Below are 15,577 nucleotides of genomic sequence, written 5' to 3'. Positions count from 1 at the left end.
CCGTGGAGGGGTGGGGCGGTGATGTCACCCCGACAGCCGAAGGGGGGGGCGGAGACGGTGCGCGCGCCGCCTCAGGGAGGGCGCGCGCCGCCCGCTCAGAAATGGCGCGGCCTCAACGTGGGAAAAAGAACAAAAAACACCCATCAAAAAACCAAATATAACCCCTAAAAAACAATACAAACCCCCTCAAAAGAACAAGCGCCGTACGACAGCAAGCGGAGGAGGGGCTTCTCTTTCCTGTGGGAGGTCCTGAGGCAGCGGCCTCTGCCGTGACGGCCGAGGTTCGTCTTGTGGGCTCTGAAGGTGCCACCAAGTGAAATGAACCCCAGGGGAGCCCGAGGCCTTCACGGGCCTGTCCTGGCTCATACATTTGCGGCTGTACGGGCGTCGTTGCTCAGCCCTGCCTCGTCCCCCGCAGCCGCCGTGAGCGCGGCTCCCCCGGGTGTGCGGGCTCGGGGGTTATTGGCGCTGAACTGAAGCGAAAGCGAATCCCTTGTGCTTTCCCATCACCTCTAATAAACTCCACTACAGTAAAGCCAGGGGGGAAAATATTGAGGAGTGTGATTGATGTGACAGATGCCTTTAAATGATGAAAAGACATCCTGGTAGATGTGACAGTCGTGGTGCACGCCCACGTTTCCATGTGCTGGGTGGCTGCAGCTTATCCTCCACCAGCCTCCACACACCAGCTCTGTGGATAAAAAATGGAAGTATTTCTGCTGCCAGCAGCTGTGTATTGTGTGGCTGCAGATGTTCTGCTTTACTATTTTCCCTACTCCTGGCCACGAGGCACAGACAGAGTAGCCTGGGAAGCTGCAGTAGTGATCCCCCAGAATAGAGCCTGTGGAAGGGAAAAAGAGATTGAAAATGGTCTGTATGGCAACAGAGGAGCAGCCTTTGGAAAAGGAGATGTGGGGAAAAATTTAGGCTGAAAATACATCAGTCAGTGGGACAAACCTGTAATCCTTCTCTGGGCAACTTTAAATAAGCTGTTTCCTCTCATCTGGCATTCTGCCACAAAGAATGAAATCCAGATTGTAGCCTTAGCAAGAAATGCCCACACATATAATTACTGAAGTTGTCTTGTTTTAAATGAAAATGCAATGATCTTTTCTCCCACCGTAATTATATTTGGTACTTCCAAGTCATGGTGACGACTGATTTCTGAAATCAGTTTCTTTGTGAAACTGTATAAAGCTTTGTTGTCTTTTTGAAGCTTAGTTCTTATTGGTGGTCTGTATTCGATCCACTCTCCTTAGTGGGGCTACTTCAAATGTACCTGGCATTTGAACATTTTGTCAACTTAGTATGGGCATCAAGTTCAGTTCAACAGTGGAACTTCCTGTCTCCTACATCAACTTAACTTCATAACACAGCTTTTTGTTTCATTACCTTAACAAAAGTTTAAAACTGCAGAAAAGAATAATGAAACCCAAGCTTTTGTCTCCTGCTCCCTGTTTTTCCCTCCCTTCCCCTCATATATACAAGGACTGGAAATTATGCTTGCTCTCTTCTATTGAATTGCATTCACTCACCACCTTAAGGTCCAACAGATCTAAATCAGGCAGTTACCATGTTCTCTCATTTGCTTCTCTCCAGCGTTTCCCATGTCATAGACTGTGGTTTACACCAGCCTAGTCAGTGCTCCTTGAGCTGACCTAAATGGGAATCCTGGTCCCTTTACTTTCCAGTTGTTGTGGTTTAACCCCAGCCAGCAACTAATTCCATGCAGCAGCTCCGTCACTGCCCCTGTCACCCTGAAGGGGTGGGGAGGAGAATCAGAAAAAAAAAAACAAACAAAAAGTAAAAGTTGTGGGTTGAGATAAGAACAGTTTAATAATTAAAAAAAAGTAAAATATAATAATACTAGTAATACTGAAGATAACAACAACAACAATAATGGTAATAGTAATAATTGTAATGGAAAGGAGAGAGAGAGAAATAAAACCCGAGACAGGGAAGTGATGCACACTACAATTGCTCCATGCCTGCTGACCAGTCCACCCCTGAGCAGTGAATGGCCCCTCCAAGCCAACATCCCCTGTTTATACTGGGCATGATGCTCTATGGTATGGAATATGCCTTTGGCCAGTTCAGGTCAGCTGTTCCAGCCATGCTCCCCTCAAGTTTTTTGTGCACCTCCTCAGTAGCAGAACATGGGACACTGAAAAGTCCTTGATTTAGGGTAAGCACTACTTAGCAACAACCAAAACATCACTGTGTTATCAACATAATTCTCCCACTGAATCTAAAACACAGCAGTGTACCAGCTCCTAAGAAGAAAACTAACTCTATCCCAGGTGAAACCAGGACACCAGTTTCTTATGTCAGCATTTGCAGGTGTACAGCCACAGAATGAGGGTTCAAGAGCTCATCTGACAGAAACCCAGTGTGTCAGGGGTTAGGGACAGTAGCAGGGCAGGAGAATTGATTATAAGTTACTCTGCCTGCTGCTGTGGAGATCTGCTCATTCCTCCGTCAATCTAGACTTTCAGTCAGTTGACACTATAGCTTTCTAGGAGATCAGCTCAGGGTTTTTTATGACACTGAAAGTGGACAAGTGGCTTCCTTAAATAAATTACATAGAGTATAGAAAAGTAAGCTGATCCTAAAAATTATAGGATTACTGGTTAACAGCTTTGTCTAACAAATCAGGCTTTGTTTTAAAAGAGGAAAGTGTTGAAAGAAATTAATGCAATAAAAATATATGGATTTTCATAAAAAATGAACAGCAAACATCTCTTAACTTTCAGCATTGGAAGACTTCTGTCAGAATTATATAAGCAACACAGAGCAGACTGATGCTGGCAGTTTTCACTGTCCAAGATGTATAAACAGGAGAAGGTTCAAAGCAAGATGGCAAGACTGTTGAAAGGTATGAACTGACTTCTTTTTTCCCCCTAAGATATAGTAACTAGGGCAGCATTGTCTCAACTCAGCTCAAGAAAGAGTGACTGTGGGCTATGATCACTATATAAAAAAGTCATGGCTAAGGTGGATACTGCATATAGGGAATTATTCATTCCTTCTCAAGATGCAGGAACCAGAGGCCTGATATTGAACTATCAGGCTTCATACTTAAAACCAAACAAAGTATTTTTTTTCACACAATGCATATTTAAATTGCAAATCTTATTGCTACCAAACTTTCTAGCTGTGAAAATTATAAATAGATTTTAAAAATAGCTAGACAGATTCATAAAGAAATGGAGTATTAAATATTATTACTCATATGCAAACTTAAGCTCAAAAAGTCCCTGAACTGCAATCTGAAAGGGGAATACTGGAGAGGAACCCTCTCCAAGTGGCCTGTTTCATACACTCTTTCCTAAGGGTATATTAATGGTCCCGCTCACAGATGGACCACTGTGTCAGGACAGCTGTTCTGGAGCACAGAAAGTGAATGATTGATGTAAGTGATGGTGACAAAAAGGTTTATGATGGAGAACGAAGAAAGGGACAAGAGCAGAGAGCTTTGCTAAAACTAGTGTCTTCAGTGCCCTCTTTTTCTTCAGAGTGGATGTTAGAGGAAGCTGTGCTCCTTTTTAAGGAGCTGAAATGGCCCCTGAGGCAAAGCAGGTCAGGCTTTGCAAAGTTTAGGTAAGAGTGTAAGTGTGAGGGTAGAGCCCCTGGTGTTACCAGGGGAGCTGTGTGTGGAGAAAGGGTGTACATGCAAGTCTTGGCAGAGAAGCCCACATTTGTCACAGCAGTTGACTGAGAGGACAGTGGAAAGTCAAGAACAGCAGAGAAGCACCAGCACTGTGACCCTCTTAGAAGCCAAGCAGAAGCACAGTTCACTGAAATGTTCCAAACAGAACAAAAGTAAGAAAACTCAAAATATGGTGTGCTATTTTCCTTTACTGTGTGATTGTTGTTCCAGAAAGGAAGCAGCACTGTGTGCCTTCTTTGTGGGTATGAATCAAAGAGGTGTCTGACTCATTTAATAGTTTCTTCTACTAATGAAAATGTGCTGTAGGTCTTAGGTGCTGCCATAGCCAGTAAGAAATGGTGACAGTGTAATTACCTTTCCCAGTTGTGCCAAAAGTGTTATAGTTCTTCCCAGCAATACAGTCCCAACCTTTGATACAGGGATCAGACAGATATAGGTAAAAGTTAAGGGAGGGAGAGGTATGATACCAAAGTAGCTTGTTTTCAAAAGAAGAAAATTGGCAAAGGGATCCTAAACTTCTCTGTTATTCCATAAGCCTGCTTTTTCTGCTCCTGCTATGAAAGTGTCTTCTGATGGACTCTGCACACCAGAAGGTTGTAATCTTGTTCTGGAAGGAGATTCTCATGAAAAACTAAAAGATGGGTGAGCTTATAAAGGTTATGTGGGACTGGGAAAATGGAAATAATCAAGACAGTGAAGAAGACAGGCTAGTGTCATGGATGGATCTCATTTTGATTCTCACTAGCCCTTCACGCTCAGGTGATTAAATGTTTCTTAGTGACAGAAGAAAGATTAATAGCTATATAAGATGAAAAAGAAGAAAAGATCAATTTTTTTTTCCTGTGAGAGTTTCCCCTTCCATCTGGTCAGGTCATAGAATCTTGTAAACACTTTCTGTTTGCAGTGTGCAATTTACTGCTTATTAAAATTGCTTACAATGCTTTGGCCTCAGCTGTTTGATTCAGGATCTAATAAACAGCTGGTGATTTGTCAGGCTGTCACTCTATGGAAAAATCAAATTCTTTTGCCTGTTGGCCATCATTTTAATAGAGGAACCATGGTGTTTGTACAGCCCCTGATCCTGCTTTCAGTGAGACCCCTGCCTGAAATGTAAATCATCATCCTTTGTACCTCTACCACATGTATATCAGCAAGGGCTTTTATCCTTCAGAGGGGAAATCAGTATTTGTTGTGAAAGTACTGTCTTGATTTCACAAAAAATCCCACTGGAAAATGTTACCATCACAGCGATGGACTAAGTTGCTCCAGCACCTTTGAGCTATTTCTCAAGTGACAGGCACGGGGCTTTCCTTTGTCTCCAAGAGATCTCTGTAGCCCAGGTTCCTGTTTTTCCCCTTTCTCAGCCTGGGTCTTGAAGTGTGGATCACCAGTGCTTTTGCAGTATTTTTGACTTGGTTCAGTCCCTGTGGCTCTTTCATTTGGGAATTTGTAATGGCAATGCACACAGTAAACAGCAACCTCTTTTTAATGCAGGCACCAATGAATCTTGGCAGCGTAAAGAAATCATCCCATAACTGGTAAAACTAGTGGAGTTTTCAGTCCCACGGCTGTGCCCTGCAGCCCAAACCTTCCCACCAAAATTTCCCCCTTTTGTTTGTTATAACTCACATCATGAGGGAGGGACAGCACTCTCAGCTCGGACTGAATCCCATGTAACCCAGCCCACAGTATAAGCTGGGCAGGGAGCAGCCACAAAATGTAATTATTGAGTCCCTACTGCGTCCTTTCCCCCTTCAGACTTTGTGCACCTTGCTGGATTTCAGGGAACCTGTGAGAACCAATTTCTCTCTCCTGAACTGGATTGCAATTGACCGGCAGGTTCAAAAGTTATTGAACGTATGCTGGAAAGCTGCAAAGTAGATTAACATAGTAAGAACAAATAATAAGAGAAAAAGGAATCTTAAAATAGCTAATGGCCATGTGTCTGCAGTTACTGATGCTGAATAACAATGTTGGTATAAGAATGTATGGTCTTAAAATAACTGAGAATGAATCTAGCTAGAAATTAGACAAAGGCTCTTAACTATCCTTAATGTTCTTGAACAGCCTTGCTGTAGGAGTAGTGAGAGCAAACCATCTACACTGCCTTTCAGTGTGTATTTCGTTTATGAATGGGATTATACAGTGTCTCTCCCCGCAGGGAAAAAAAAAAGAAAAGAAAAAAAATCTGGTAAATGTCTGGAAACATGGTGACTTTTCTAGTCCCATGTTCCTACCTGTAGTCTGTGACTCTCCAAGAGCAAAATAAAGCATCCCAGATCTTTCATATTGCTTAAAAAATTATGGCTGGGTGTCAGTCTGCTTCCCACATGCATTTTTTTCCCAATAATGGCATCTCTTCCCTGATTGAGGGAATCCTTTTAACTTTAGTCAAGAGCTTTACAGTTTGACCTTTACTGCCAAGATAGGCAGTAAAATTAGATCTCAGAAAAAAAATGTCTTTTGCTTTAATCCCAAAATGTTGGCAGGTGGGTGGCTCTGAAGTCATCATTCTCACATGTTTTCAGACAGACTTACTGTTGAAATAACTGAGCAGAAGTATGCAAGGAACCTCTCAGCACAGTTGGTCAATCATCCCAAAATGAGGACAACAGCACAGATACTCAGACTGGCTTGTAGGTCAGCCAGCTGATTATAGGATTTTCCCATCACAGAGGTAGATAAACCTTTTTGTATCACCGGGACAGACACACTAACCATGCTCTAAGATCCGATGAGCCCACAGGGGGGATTTTGCAGCTTCAGCTTTGTGTATATGTGTTGTCAGGTTCAAACATGTATGTTTGGAAAGGTGGACTCAAGTAAAACTCTATGAATGCATAGGGAAATCCGGAGTTAGAGCTGAATCCACTCTGTGGGAATAGAGCAGATCTTATAGGTAGCTGCACCCTTCTCTTTTATTTCTTCAGTTTTAGATGTGTAATAAGTTTTCCCTGTTTCCGGAAGTATCTTGTGTGGAGCTTCAGGTAGGCTTCAGAGGAGGAGGTGCAAAGAGGGAAGGGAGACATACAAGTCTCTGGCATGCCCTGCACTTTCTCACTTTCTTGCTGGCCTCACTTTCTTCTCAGATCCCAGCTGGGATCTGTAGCTGGGAGGGTTGATGAAGCTTTCCCGTAGTTCAGCAGCCAGTTGCCCTATGGCAGCCACGTATCCATGCCAGGCTCAGCTGTGTCCCTGGCACCCAGGGGCATCTGCTCCCCATCTGCTCCCCACAGACCTACCCTGGCCCACTGAAGTTCACCTGTGCCTGGCTGCCCCACAGGCACAGCTTATCACAGGTGAGTCCTGCCCAGCACCCACGGCTCATTAATTCACCCTGCCTGTACATGTACAGCTGGAGAGGGTCCCATGGGCTCAGTCACACCAGGATCCCTGAGATCCTATCCATGCAGGTGGGCAACAAAGAACAAAGCCCCTGGCCACAACACCCCTAAAAAGCCCACTGCTCCCTCCCCCTCCATGTAAGCAGTGGCCCCATTTTTCAGGCAGGGGCTTTTAGAGGGGATGGGAGGAGGGTCTCTGGGGACACTGCGGGGTTCCACTCGGGAGCAGCCTGCAAGGCACCCGGGCCCCAGAGACCAAGGGGGAGCACCGGAGGCTCCGAGCGGGTTGTTCTCTACTCCCAGGCACGCTGTAAAGAGAGCGTCGCAGAGCAGCTGCTGCTGTTAGAGCTCTCCTGCCAGCTCCACTCCTCCCGATGGCATTCCTACCTCCAGGATTTTTCCCTGACTCGCAGCATCACCATCCAAAAGTCTCCCTGGAGGAAGGTATCTGCTTGCTGGTTTGTCTCTTTATCCTTTGCCTCATCCGCGGGAGAAGGGAGAAAAAAAAGCCATAAGCAATCAACTCGCCTGCTTCTTTCCTCGTTTTTTTTCTCCCCCCTCCTGCTCCCTTGCTGCTGTCAACGGGGGTAAAATCCCCTTCTGGAAGGAGCTTTACGAGGTCCATGCATGGACGGCAGCAAATTGGAAGAGGTGAGCAGCTGACAGAAGATGTGAGAGCTGGAAGGGCTGTGCCGTGGGAGTGGTCCTTGCTTTGTGTGCAAGTGAGGCAGTGAGTGTGCAGCCTCCCACTCTGGGTGCATCTTTTTTTGGATGCTGTGTAGTTCCCTGTGTGAAATGCTTTTTTGGCTAAAAGAGGAAGAGATGTCACATCAGGAGCTCACCCAGCGACTGACTACAGTTATCACCCATGTGGGTAAGTCATCTTTATTTTTCTTCTTACTATGGATTCGGGGGCCCTGTTCTCCCAGGAGATGCTGATGCCTTTGTGTGACAGTGTCACACCTGTGTTTGAAATAGGAGCCATCGGCAGATTGTGATCCGCTGGCTCTGGGCAATTAGACAGCCTTTTATTGATGGTTTGGTTTGTTTTTCAAGCATGTATTTCCCTGAAAAACAGGAAGAGTAGGAACAGAGGGTGTCCTACCTGTGAACTGATCTGTGTAAAATACTGTGCTCGCACAGTCCTTGCAGCGAGGTGGTAGAGAAAAGGGGGCGGTGGGAGGATGCTGGAGCAACAGCAGTGCTAATGTGCTGGGCATTTGACTGTGGTACTGGAAGCAGCCCATTCTCAGAGAATCTTTTTTATGGCCTTTGATGTTTCAACGTTTCTGGAAGCTGCTGGGACAGGATCTCAAAAGCTTTTCTCCATGTCAGGCTTGATTTTACTGTTGCTAACCCTCAAATGCCAAGGAATACAGGTGAGGCCCTGTACTATGTGCTGGCATCCTTATGCGTCTAAGCTGGCTACACACTTACTGGCATTGGTGACTGAATTGCAAGGAACTGACTAACCTGAAACTAGCCAGACAATAGGAGATGCTGGTGGTTAAAATATCAACTGAGAAAGGATTTTGTGACCCTTTTTTGTTACCCATAGTTGAGTTAAAGCAGATTGCAGCTGTGTTGCATCATGTAAAGAGAACGTTTTTAGTTGAATTGCATGGAAGCAAATTTTATAGCTGTCAGTGTTTGTAATGGACTGTGTGTTGTGAACGCCAAAGATGTTGTACAGGTTCTTGAAATGCCTTTGTCACAGATTTGCTCAATCTGTATATGAAACAGAATGTTACCAAAATCTGGCTTTTAGAGAATATCCAAGTAAGATTTTAGACCAACATTATTCTTTGGTTTGATGTTAGCTGTAGCAGCTGAACTAAGTTTAAGAAAGCAAATGCAATCAGTACCTTGCCCAAAGAAATAGCACAAAAGCAGATTTAAACTGAATAACATATTTAAGACCAGGTCCTATCTCTGCAAGATCTTATCCAGGGGTCAGCCTTCGTGCTCCTGGTAACCTCAGCAGGAGCTGGGTACGGGACAGAGTGTGATTGCCATGAGAGCTTGCGGCAGCAGCCTCTTCGACCCAGTAATGCCAACACGAGCTGCTTTGCAGTTGTGCAAATTCAGATTGACACGAAGTCACATGAATTCACATTTTTATTATGAAGATTTGAGATTCAGTATGAGGCACATTTAATTTTGTTTTAGGAAGAATATTTCAGTGGAGCCAAAGAGATTTGTGCATCTTCTGGTTTTCCTGTTAAACTCAATACAGGTCCCTATCATCCATACTGAGGACCCTCCTTGATGTCAGGAGGGATTTGCTAGAAGTAACATAGCATTATGTTACCTACTATATAATATATTATGATCTAGTAGAAAATAATTCTAGACACTAGAATGATGTTAATGAACCTTTCTCCTGTTCCCTGATATGTAAGAGAGGTTTCTGGGTCATGTGGCTGGTGCTAAAGAGTGTCATTGGTTTTCTGGAGATCAAGCAGGCCAGTCCTAGGGAGAGGAATCAAGGTCACAGATCTTGGTGTTTTTTCCATTTCACACTGAGGCAAGAGCTGAGTTCATCAGCTTCCAACAGGGAAAGATAATCCCACCATTTTCCCAGCCATTGGAGACCTACAAAGCAGACGCTACTTGTGGAGTCTGCCTGCCTTTTTGTAGGCAGTGCTCATTTTTTATTGAATCATGTAACTGGAAAAAGCAGTTGTGCAAAAATGGAAGCAAGTAGTGTTAAAATATTTATCATTGGCTGAAGGAAGAACATTTCTTCCAAACCCTCTGATAATGCACTATGTTTATGAATAACATCTTGTAGTGTGAGTTGCTGTAGCTGAGTCAGCAGTAGCTTATTGAAAGAGTAATTCCTAGGAAGCTGCACAGATCTCTTGGAAGTTCAGTGGGAATCTTTACATCTCAAGCAAGTAAAAGGGCTCTCAGCCTTAGCAAACTGAGGGGATCCTCACCATGAACATACTTTATAGTGTTTACTATTTTTACAACTATCACCTTCATATTACTGCTTGGACTGATGGGATTCAACCTGTCTAGAATGTTCCTTGCTTGGGAACACAGCTCCCAGCTCACCCAGGGAGAAGGAGGGAAGAAACTAATGCACTAAATTTGAAAAATGCCTAACAAGAACTTTATGGGAGAGTTAAAAAAAAGACATATATTTGCAATAAATTCTTTATGGGATTGTTTTGATCTGTGTCAGGTAGATGACACACCAGTTTATTTTTAGTGTATTGATGAGAGTGACACAAACATAGTTAATTGTCTGGGGTTCATCTTATCTGTCCTGGGAAAAAGCTCTCATCCCTCATTAGCTGACTCATGTTGTGTTAGACAGTTCATCTGCTTGCAACAAAAGCCTCTTATCCCGCTACAGACTTCATACATACAGCTACCTGCCTTACCAGGTTAAAATCAAAGCACTGAATGTATTTCCGTGCTCTCTTAATTGATACTTTTCTGCTGCCATGCACCCTGTACTGTAGCACATCTTCATACAGTGTCAAACAACAGAGGACCAAATTAGATCTCTTAAACAGCTCTGTGCTCCCTCAGCCTCCCTGGGATTGTTCCTGATAGCCATGGTGTGGGTGAGGTAATGGGGCCACAAGAGGTGCCTGGGACAGGAGTAGTTTGTGAATACCAGCAGGCTTTCTGCTTACTATCCAAGATCTGGCGCAAAATGCTACCCAATCATGTTACCAAAACTGCGTCAAGATTCTTTTTTTAATTTAACCTACTTTCATTGAACTTGTTTGTTGGGAGGTGTTGGGGAAACACTCATCAATTTTGAAAAAAGTGTGTCCTTCGGGTAGGTGGGCAGGTGGCAGCTCTTCTGTGGTGGGGAGGGAAGAGCTTTGCTGGGTGCCTGGTGCCAATGGCAGGATTGTTTGCCTGTGGGAACATGCACAGTTCTTCTGGCTTGCAAAGCCCACAAGAATATGCTTTTGTGCACTCACTGCCCACCCACACTTGGCAGTTGGTCCCCAGAAGTCTGATGCCAGCTTTGCTATTTGTGGGCAGCGTTCTGGGCACAGTTACGCACACGAGCACCTCCACCCAGTGCCCCATTTACCACAGATTTTTTCTTACAATGATTTTATAATAGGATGGAGCTGCCAGAACCAACGTGAGCTGTCTCAAAAGGACAGCAGCTTGGGTCCTCCGTTGCCAGTAAAGAACTCCACAGCATGTTAGAGATGGAGTTTTCTTAGAGGCTCCCCTTAAATCTCAATGAAGTTGTAAGAGCTCCTCACATCTTCAAATGTCAGGTGGATCCAGATGAGCTGGCTGTCAGTGTCCCTGGTAGGGAAGGCAGTGATGTGAATTTGCAGAAAGGACTACGTTGCACAAATGTTACATAAAAGATCCATACAGTCAGCATTTATCTGATTTTGTATATTCTTATTTGTCCAATTAATGAAAAAAAAAAGGAATTTAAATAACTTGATGGAAATCAAAAGGAAAGTCAGTGGCAGAAGTTGGTCTCAGATTGACACCTCAGGATTTAGACAACCACCTAAAATTCCTGTTTGTTAACCATAGTGTGTCAGTTCCCACCACTCTTGGCTTAACCACCAGAGTTGAGGGAGCTGTGTAAAATACTTGTGTGTGTGAAGAGAACCTGTGTTACAATTCAGAACAGGAAGTAAAGGATGATACTGCATCCACTTGACTGTGTGAGAGGAATTTAGGTCAGCAGAATGGAATAACCCGAGCTGGCACTTGTCCGAGGCCAATGGCTTAGCATCACAAGTCACAGAATCTGCTTTATGCTACAAAGCCAGAAATAATCTAATATGTCACAGCTGGAGAGACGATTGCAATGATTCTGATATTGTCTGTGTACATCAAGGGCACTCAAAAGAGATATTGCAAGAAATTAGCTTTCGAGGCACCGTATCAAATAGGCCCTCTGCTACTTCTCTGCAAAGGCCTAAATCAAGGCAATAGAAATTCCCCTGACTGCAATAGAAAATTCTTCCCTTTGTTTTAGATCGTTCATGCATTTCAGGAACTCTTTTCGAACCACTGATTCTGCAGCTCTGTCCTACTTACAGATTTCTGGTGCGCAGCTGGGGGCAACTGGTCCTTCCACTGACCACGGCACACCGGGTTTCTTCACCCAGAAGTAATATACAGGCATGGGATGGACATCTATCCCTGCATTCCCAATGAAATATGACAACAGAAAATTTCAAAAATGTGTATGTAAATTTACTTGGGATCTCATGCTAATGGGAAGTGGTAGGTTGGAGTTCCTTTCCCCATTAACCTACTTCTGTAAAAACACTGAGCTGTGATCATGTTATCTGCATCTTTCTCTCTGTACCCCAGTAAAGCTTTTGAACTGTTGGCCAATTTTTACCAAATTTGGTGAAGTGGCAGAGGTCAAAAATATTGCCTTCATGCAAAATATGAAAATAGTAACTGAAGAGAAAGGTGCAATTAGTGAAGAAAATACTAATAAGCTCATTCTGTTAGATCTAAGAGATTCCATGTGGGAAAGTGCGATGTGGGAAATGAAAGATAATGACAATTTATCTTTTTTAGTTTCAGAGCTTAAAAAAGCTACTTGTTTACTTTTTTGTTCCTAGATTGTGGTTATTAATTTTACTCCGTTCTATATGGCCTATTTCGTGCAGCTGTTTCTATAGAAACTGTTTAGCAAGGAACTGTTTAAAAGTGTTGTGTTATTTCTGCAAAGTTTGTGTCTATAAAAAGTGGAAATTAAACTCTCATAAAAAATGTGCAGATGTGCCTAGTGCACTTTCCAAAGTGTAGAATATTACAAGTACCACATACTTGTTTAAAGCCCACATTCTAACCTGTTTTGTTGAGACATGATCAGAAATAGACTGTAAGAAACTGTTATGAGTTGGGGATCCAGAACTCTTTTTTGTCTCAAAGCAAAATATTTATGTAATAGTTTTGTCTCATGTTTAGGGAGACAGAGGTGACTAAAGAGCTTCCCAGAACCAGAAGAAATAGTAGCTTGCATTAAGGCTGCTTCTGTTTCAGGAGAGAACAGCTCAGAGATGTTTCTCTTCAATATTCCACTTTAGCTGTGGACTTTTTCATATGAGATGAGACCCTGGCATCCTTGAGAGAATTTAAGAAAAAGGTAGAAAAATTCTGTGCTATCCAGGTGTGTTACTGTTAATAATTTCTTTCAGAGCAGCTTGCAGTAAGGAGAGCCATGCACAGCACCACAGAATTGAAAGGCTGCTTACAGCCCTAGTGGTTTTCTCATTTATGGATATTCTCCCTAAAATTGGCTGTTATATCCTGAGCTTTCATTCTCAAGCCAGTAAGAGAGCAGGATGTTGGAAAGAAAAGGGAATGGCAGTAGCTATCCACCATCTGCTTGCTGCAAGGTTTTCACACTTTCTACTTAGGCATGTTGTGATGGCAACTGTTGGAGACAGGGAACTAGGATGGATGGAACTGAGGTGTGATCCAATCTGTCAGTCTGTAAGTCACTCTCTTTTTCAGAAGCCTCCACGTTGCTGCTGTTATATCTCATGCCACAGCAGTCTCCCTCTGTCCTTTGTTTTCCAGTCTGCCTCAGTAATGGCTTGTGGGTGTTTGTTTCTTGGTGTGGAGGAGTGTTTAACATCCACAGAAATTAGTAAAGGAAAATCAGATAACAGAAACCAAGTTTAGCTGTTGGTAGTGGTGATGCCCATGGTGCCTTCCACAGCTGTACATCCCTAGAAAGGTCTACTCGCCTCTGCAGTTTGTCTGTTGGTGCCTGGAAAGTAGTTGGGACACAAATGAGTAATTCCAAGATGCATGTTTCAGTTGCAAGGAAGTCTGTGTGTCTTCTGTTTGGGTCAGCTCACGGCTCTCCTGAACCCACCTCTCTCTCAGGACTGTATTTTAGACAGTGTTAGCCCTTTGTGGCAGTTTTAATAAAGCAGAAAGCAGGAATATCTGACTAACAGAGCAGGCTCTTGCACACACTATGTGGTGGTTTTCAGTTGGGTTTTGGGTTTCCTTTTGCAGTTTTTTGGGTTTTGGGTTTTTTTTTGTTTGTCTGTTTGCTTCTTTTTTTTTTTTTTCTGTTTTGTGGAAGAAGCAGTTTTGTTATTAAATAACCATTTCAAAATAAAAAGGAAGAATGAGATAGCTTAGGTTACAAGCAAGAGAAAAATGACTTTTTACAGCATTATACAATGAGCTAGTCAGACTGTGGCACTTTCCCCTCTGCCCTTAAACACTCCAGAGCAAGCCCAGGGCTACCTGGAAGGAGAAAATGAGGGGACTGTCCAGGGGAAAACAAGTGTAGGAGGTTTCCTCCTGTGATTCAGGCACAATGAGAGATGCTGGTGCTGGCAGAAGTCATTGCTCACTAGCAGGGTGAGCAGTTGTGAACATTCTGCTAAGTCCCAAGATTAAAAAGCAAATAGGGCCAGAAGGAGGTAGAGAGAAGCCCCTGTCTGCTCCCATCTCTGTGGCAGAGGGAAGCTCAGATGGCCTCGTTGGAAATTAAACTGAGCTGACATCTATCACGTTTCCTGGCAGCTCGTTAAATACAAGGGCCCTTTTCCACCTCTTGCCTCATCTTTTATTTAATTCCTTTTTCTCGCCCTCCATATGGTGCCTGAATCCAAGAGATTCCCTGAGAGGACATCTCCCTGGGGGAAACAGGTTCAACACTTCGGAAGGTACTTGCAGCACCGGGTCATCTCAATGAGTAGAGAATAAGCTCATCAATTCCATGGCTGTCACTCTTTTTCTCCTTTTGCACTATGTTGGAGGCCTCTTTTAGCCCCTGAGGTTGGACTTGGTATTCAATCCAGGATGGACTTTTCTGGACCTGGGTGACTGCTAAAATAATTTTGACAGCACAGTGTCTAGTACATGGTACTGGTCCCTTCAGTATATTTTATCCTGTTCTTCAGAGCTGGGCTTGGAGCCTCTGGGAGAAGATAAAACATAAATGTTTTGTGTTAATGCTGTGTTTGTGTTAATGCTGTGCTTTAGCCCACTGACCGAGTTTCTTGTACCTCCCTTTAGAATTCAGCACAGTAACATCTGGGTTTCCCCAGATGGTCAGTGTGTGAGTGGGAGAAATCTAAGTTCTCTGCAAAGCTGCCTGATCCTTCTCATGTGAGAAAATGCTGGAGAATGATATGAAAGGGATAACACGGCACATGGATCATTATTAGTCAGTTAGCTTTGGTGATTCACACTAACCAGTGCAGCAGACACGGCCAGAATGGAAACCAAGGAACAGAATGGAGGCGGGGTGAAGAAACAGCCCACTCTTACATGCATAGGTGGAAAAACATCAGTTGTAAATACCTTAAGTGCTCTGTAAATCGTGGCATGAAGGGAGGTACTGCTCAGAGAGCAGGAACTCTGTAAAGAAAAGCTGGTGAGTTTAGCAGAGGAAAGGCTCCAGTTTGGCATGGGGACAGATGTGTAGGGGACAACTGGGTTGAGATCACAACATCTTCAAGCTCCACTGTCATGTAAACACAACACAGATAACATCTGTCAGTCCAAAGGCATAACTGCCTCTGAGGAATTATTGAGCTTGTGTACGGGAAGAGAGACACGTCCA

At 43.7% G+C, this 15,577-nt stretch overlaps 1 protein-coding gene across 2 annotated transcripts in view; it reads left to right on the top strand.

Annotated features, from left to right (window-relative positions):
- The first annotated feature begins 89 nt into the window (after positions 1-89).
- The window catches only part of MCF2L2 (MCF.2 cell line derived transforming sequence-like 2), a 169,057-nt gene continuing 153,569 nt past the window's right edge, over positions 90-15,577 (top strand). Inside the window, exons 1-2 of one of the 2 annotated variants that reach the window (XM_032698498.1) lie at positions 90-281; positions 2,754-2,875. In XM_032698498.1, the coding sequence (XP_032554389.1) occupies positions 2,827-2,875 (49 nt within the window). In that variant the 5' untranslated portion in view covers positions 90-281; positions 2,754-2,826. Of the gene's footprint in view, positions 282-2,753; positions 2,876-7,384; positions 7,889-15,577 lie in introns of those variants that run through there. The other variant, XM_032698494.1, reaches the window with a different exon arrangement.

This window comes from Chiroxiphia lanceolata, chromosome 10, assembly GCF_009829145.1.
Source record: "Chiroxiphia lanceolata isolate bChiLan1 chromosome 10, bChiLan1.pri, whole genome shotgun sequence".
Classification (NCBI taxonomy): Eukaryota; Metazoa; Chordata; class Aves; order Passeriformes; family Pipridae; genus Chiroxiphia; species Chiroxiphia lanceolata.
The sequence above is the reverse complement of the archived record's forward strand: the minus strand, read 5'-3'. Positions and strand labels throughout refer to the sequence as shown.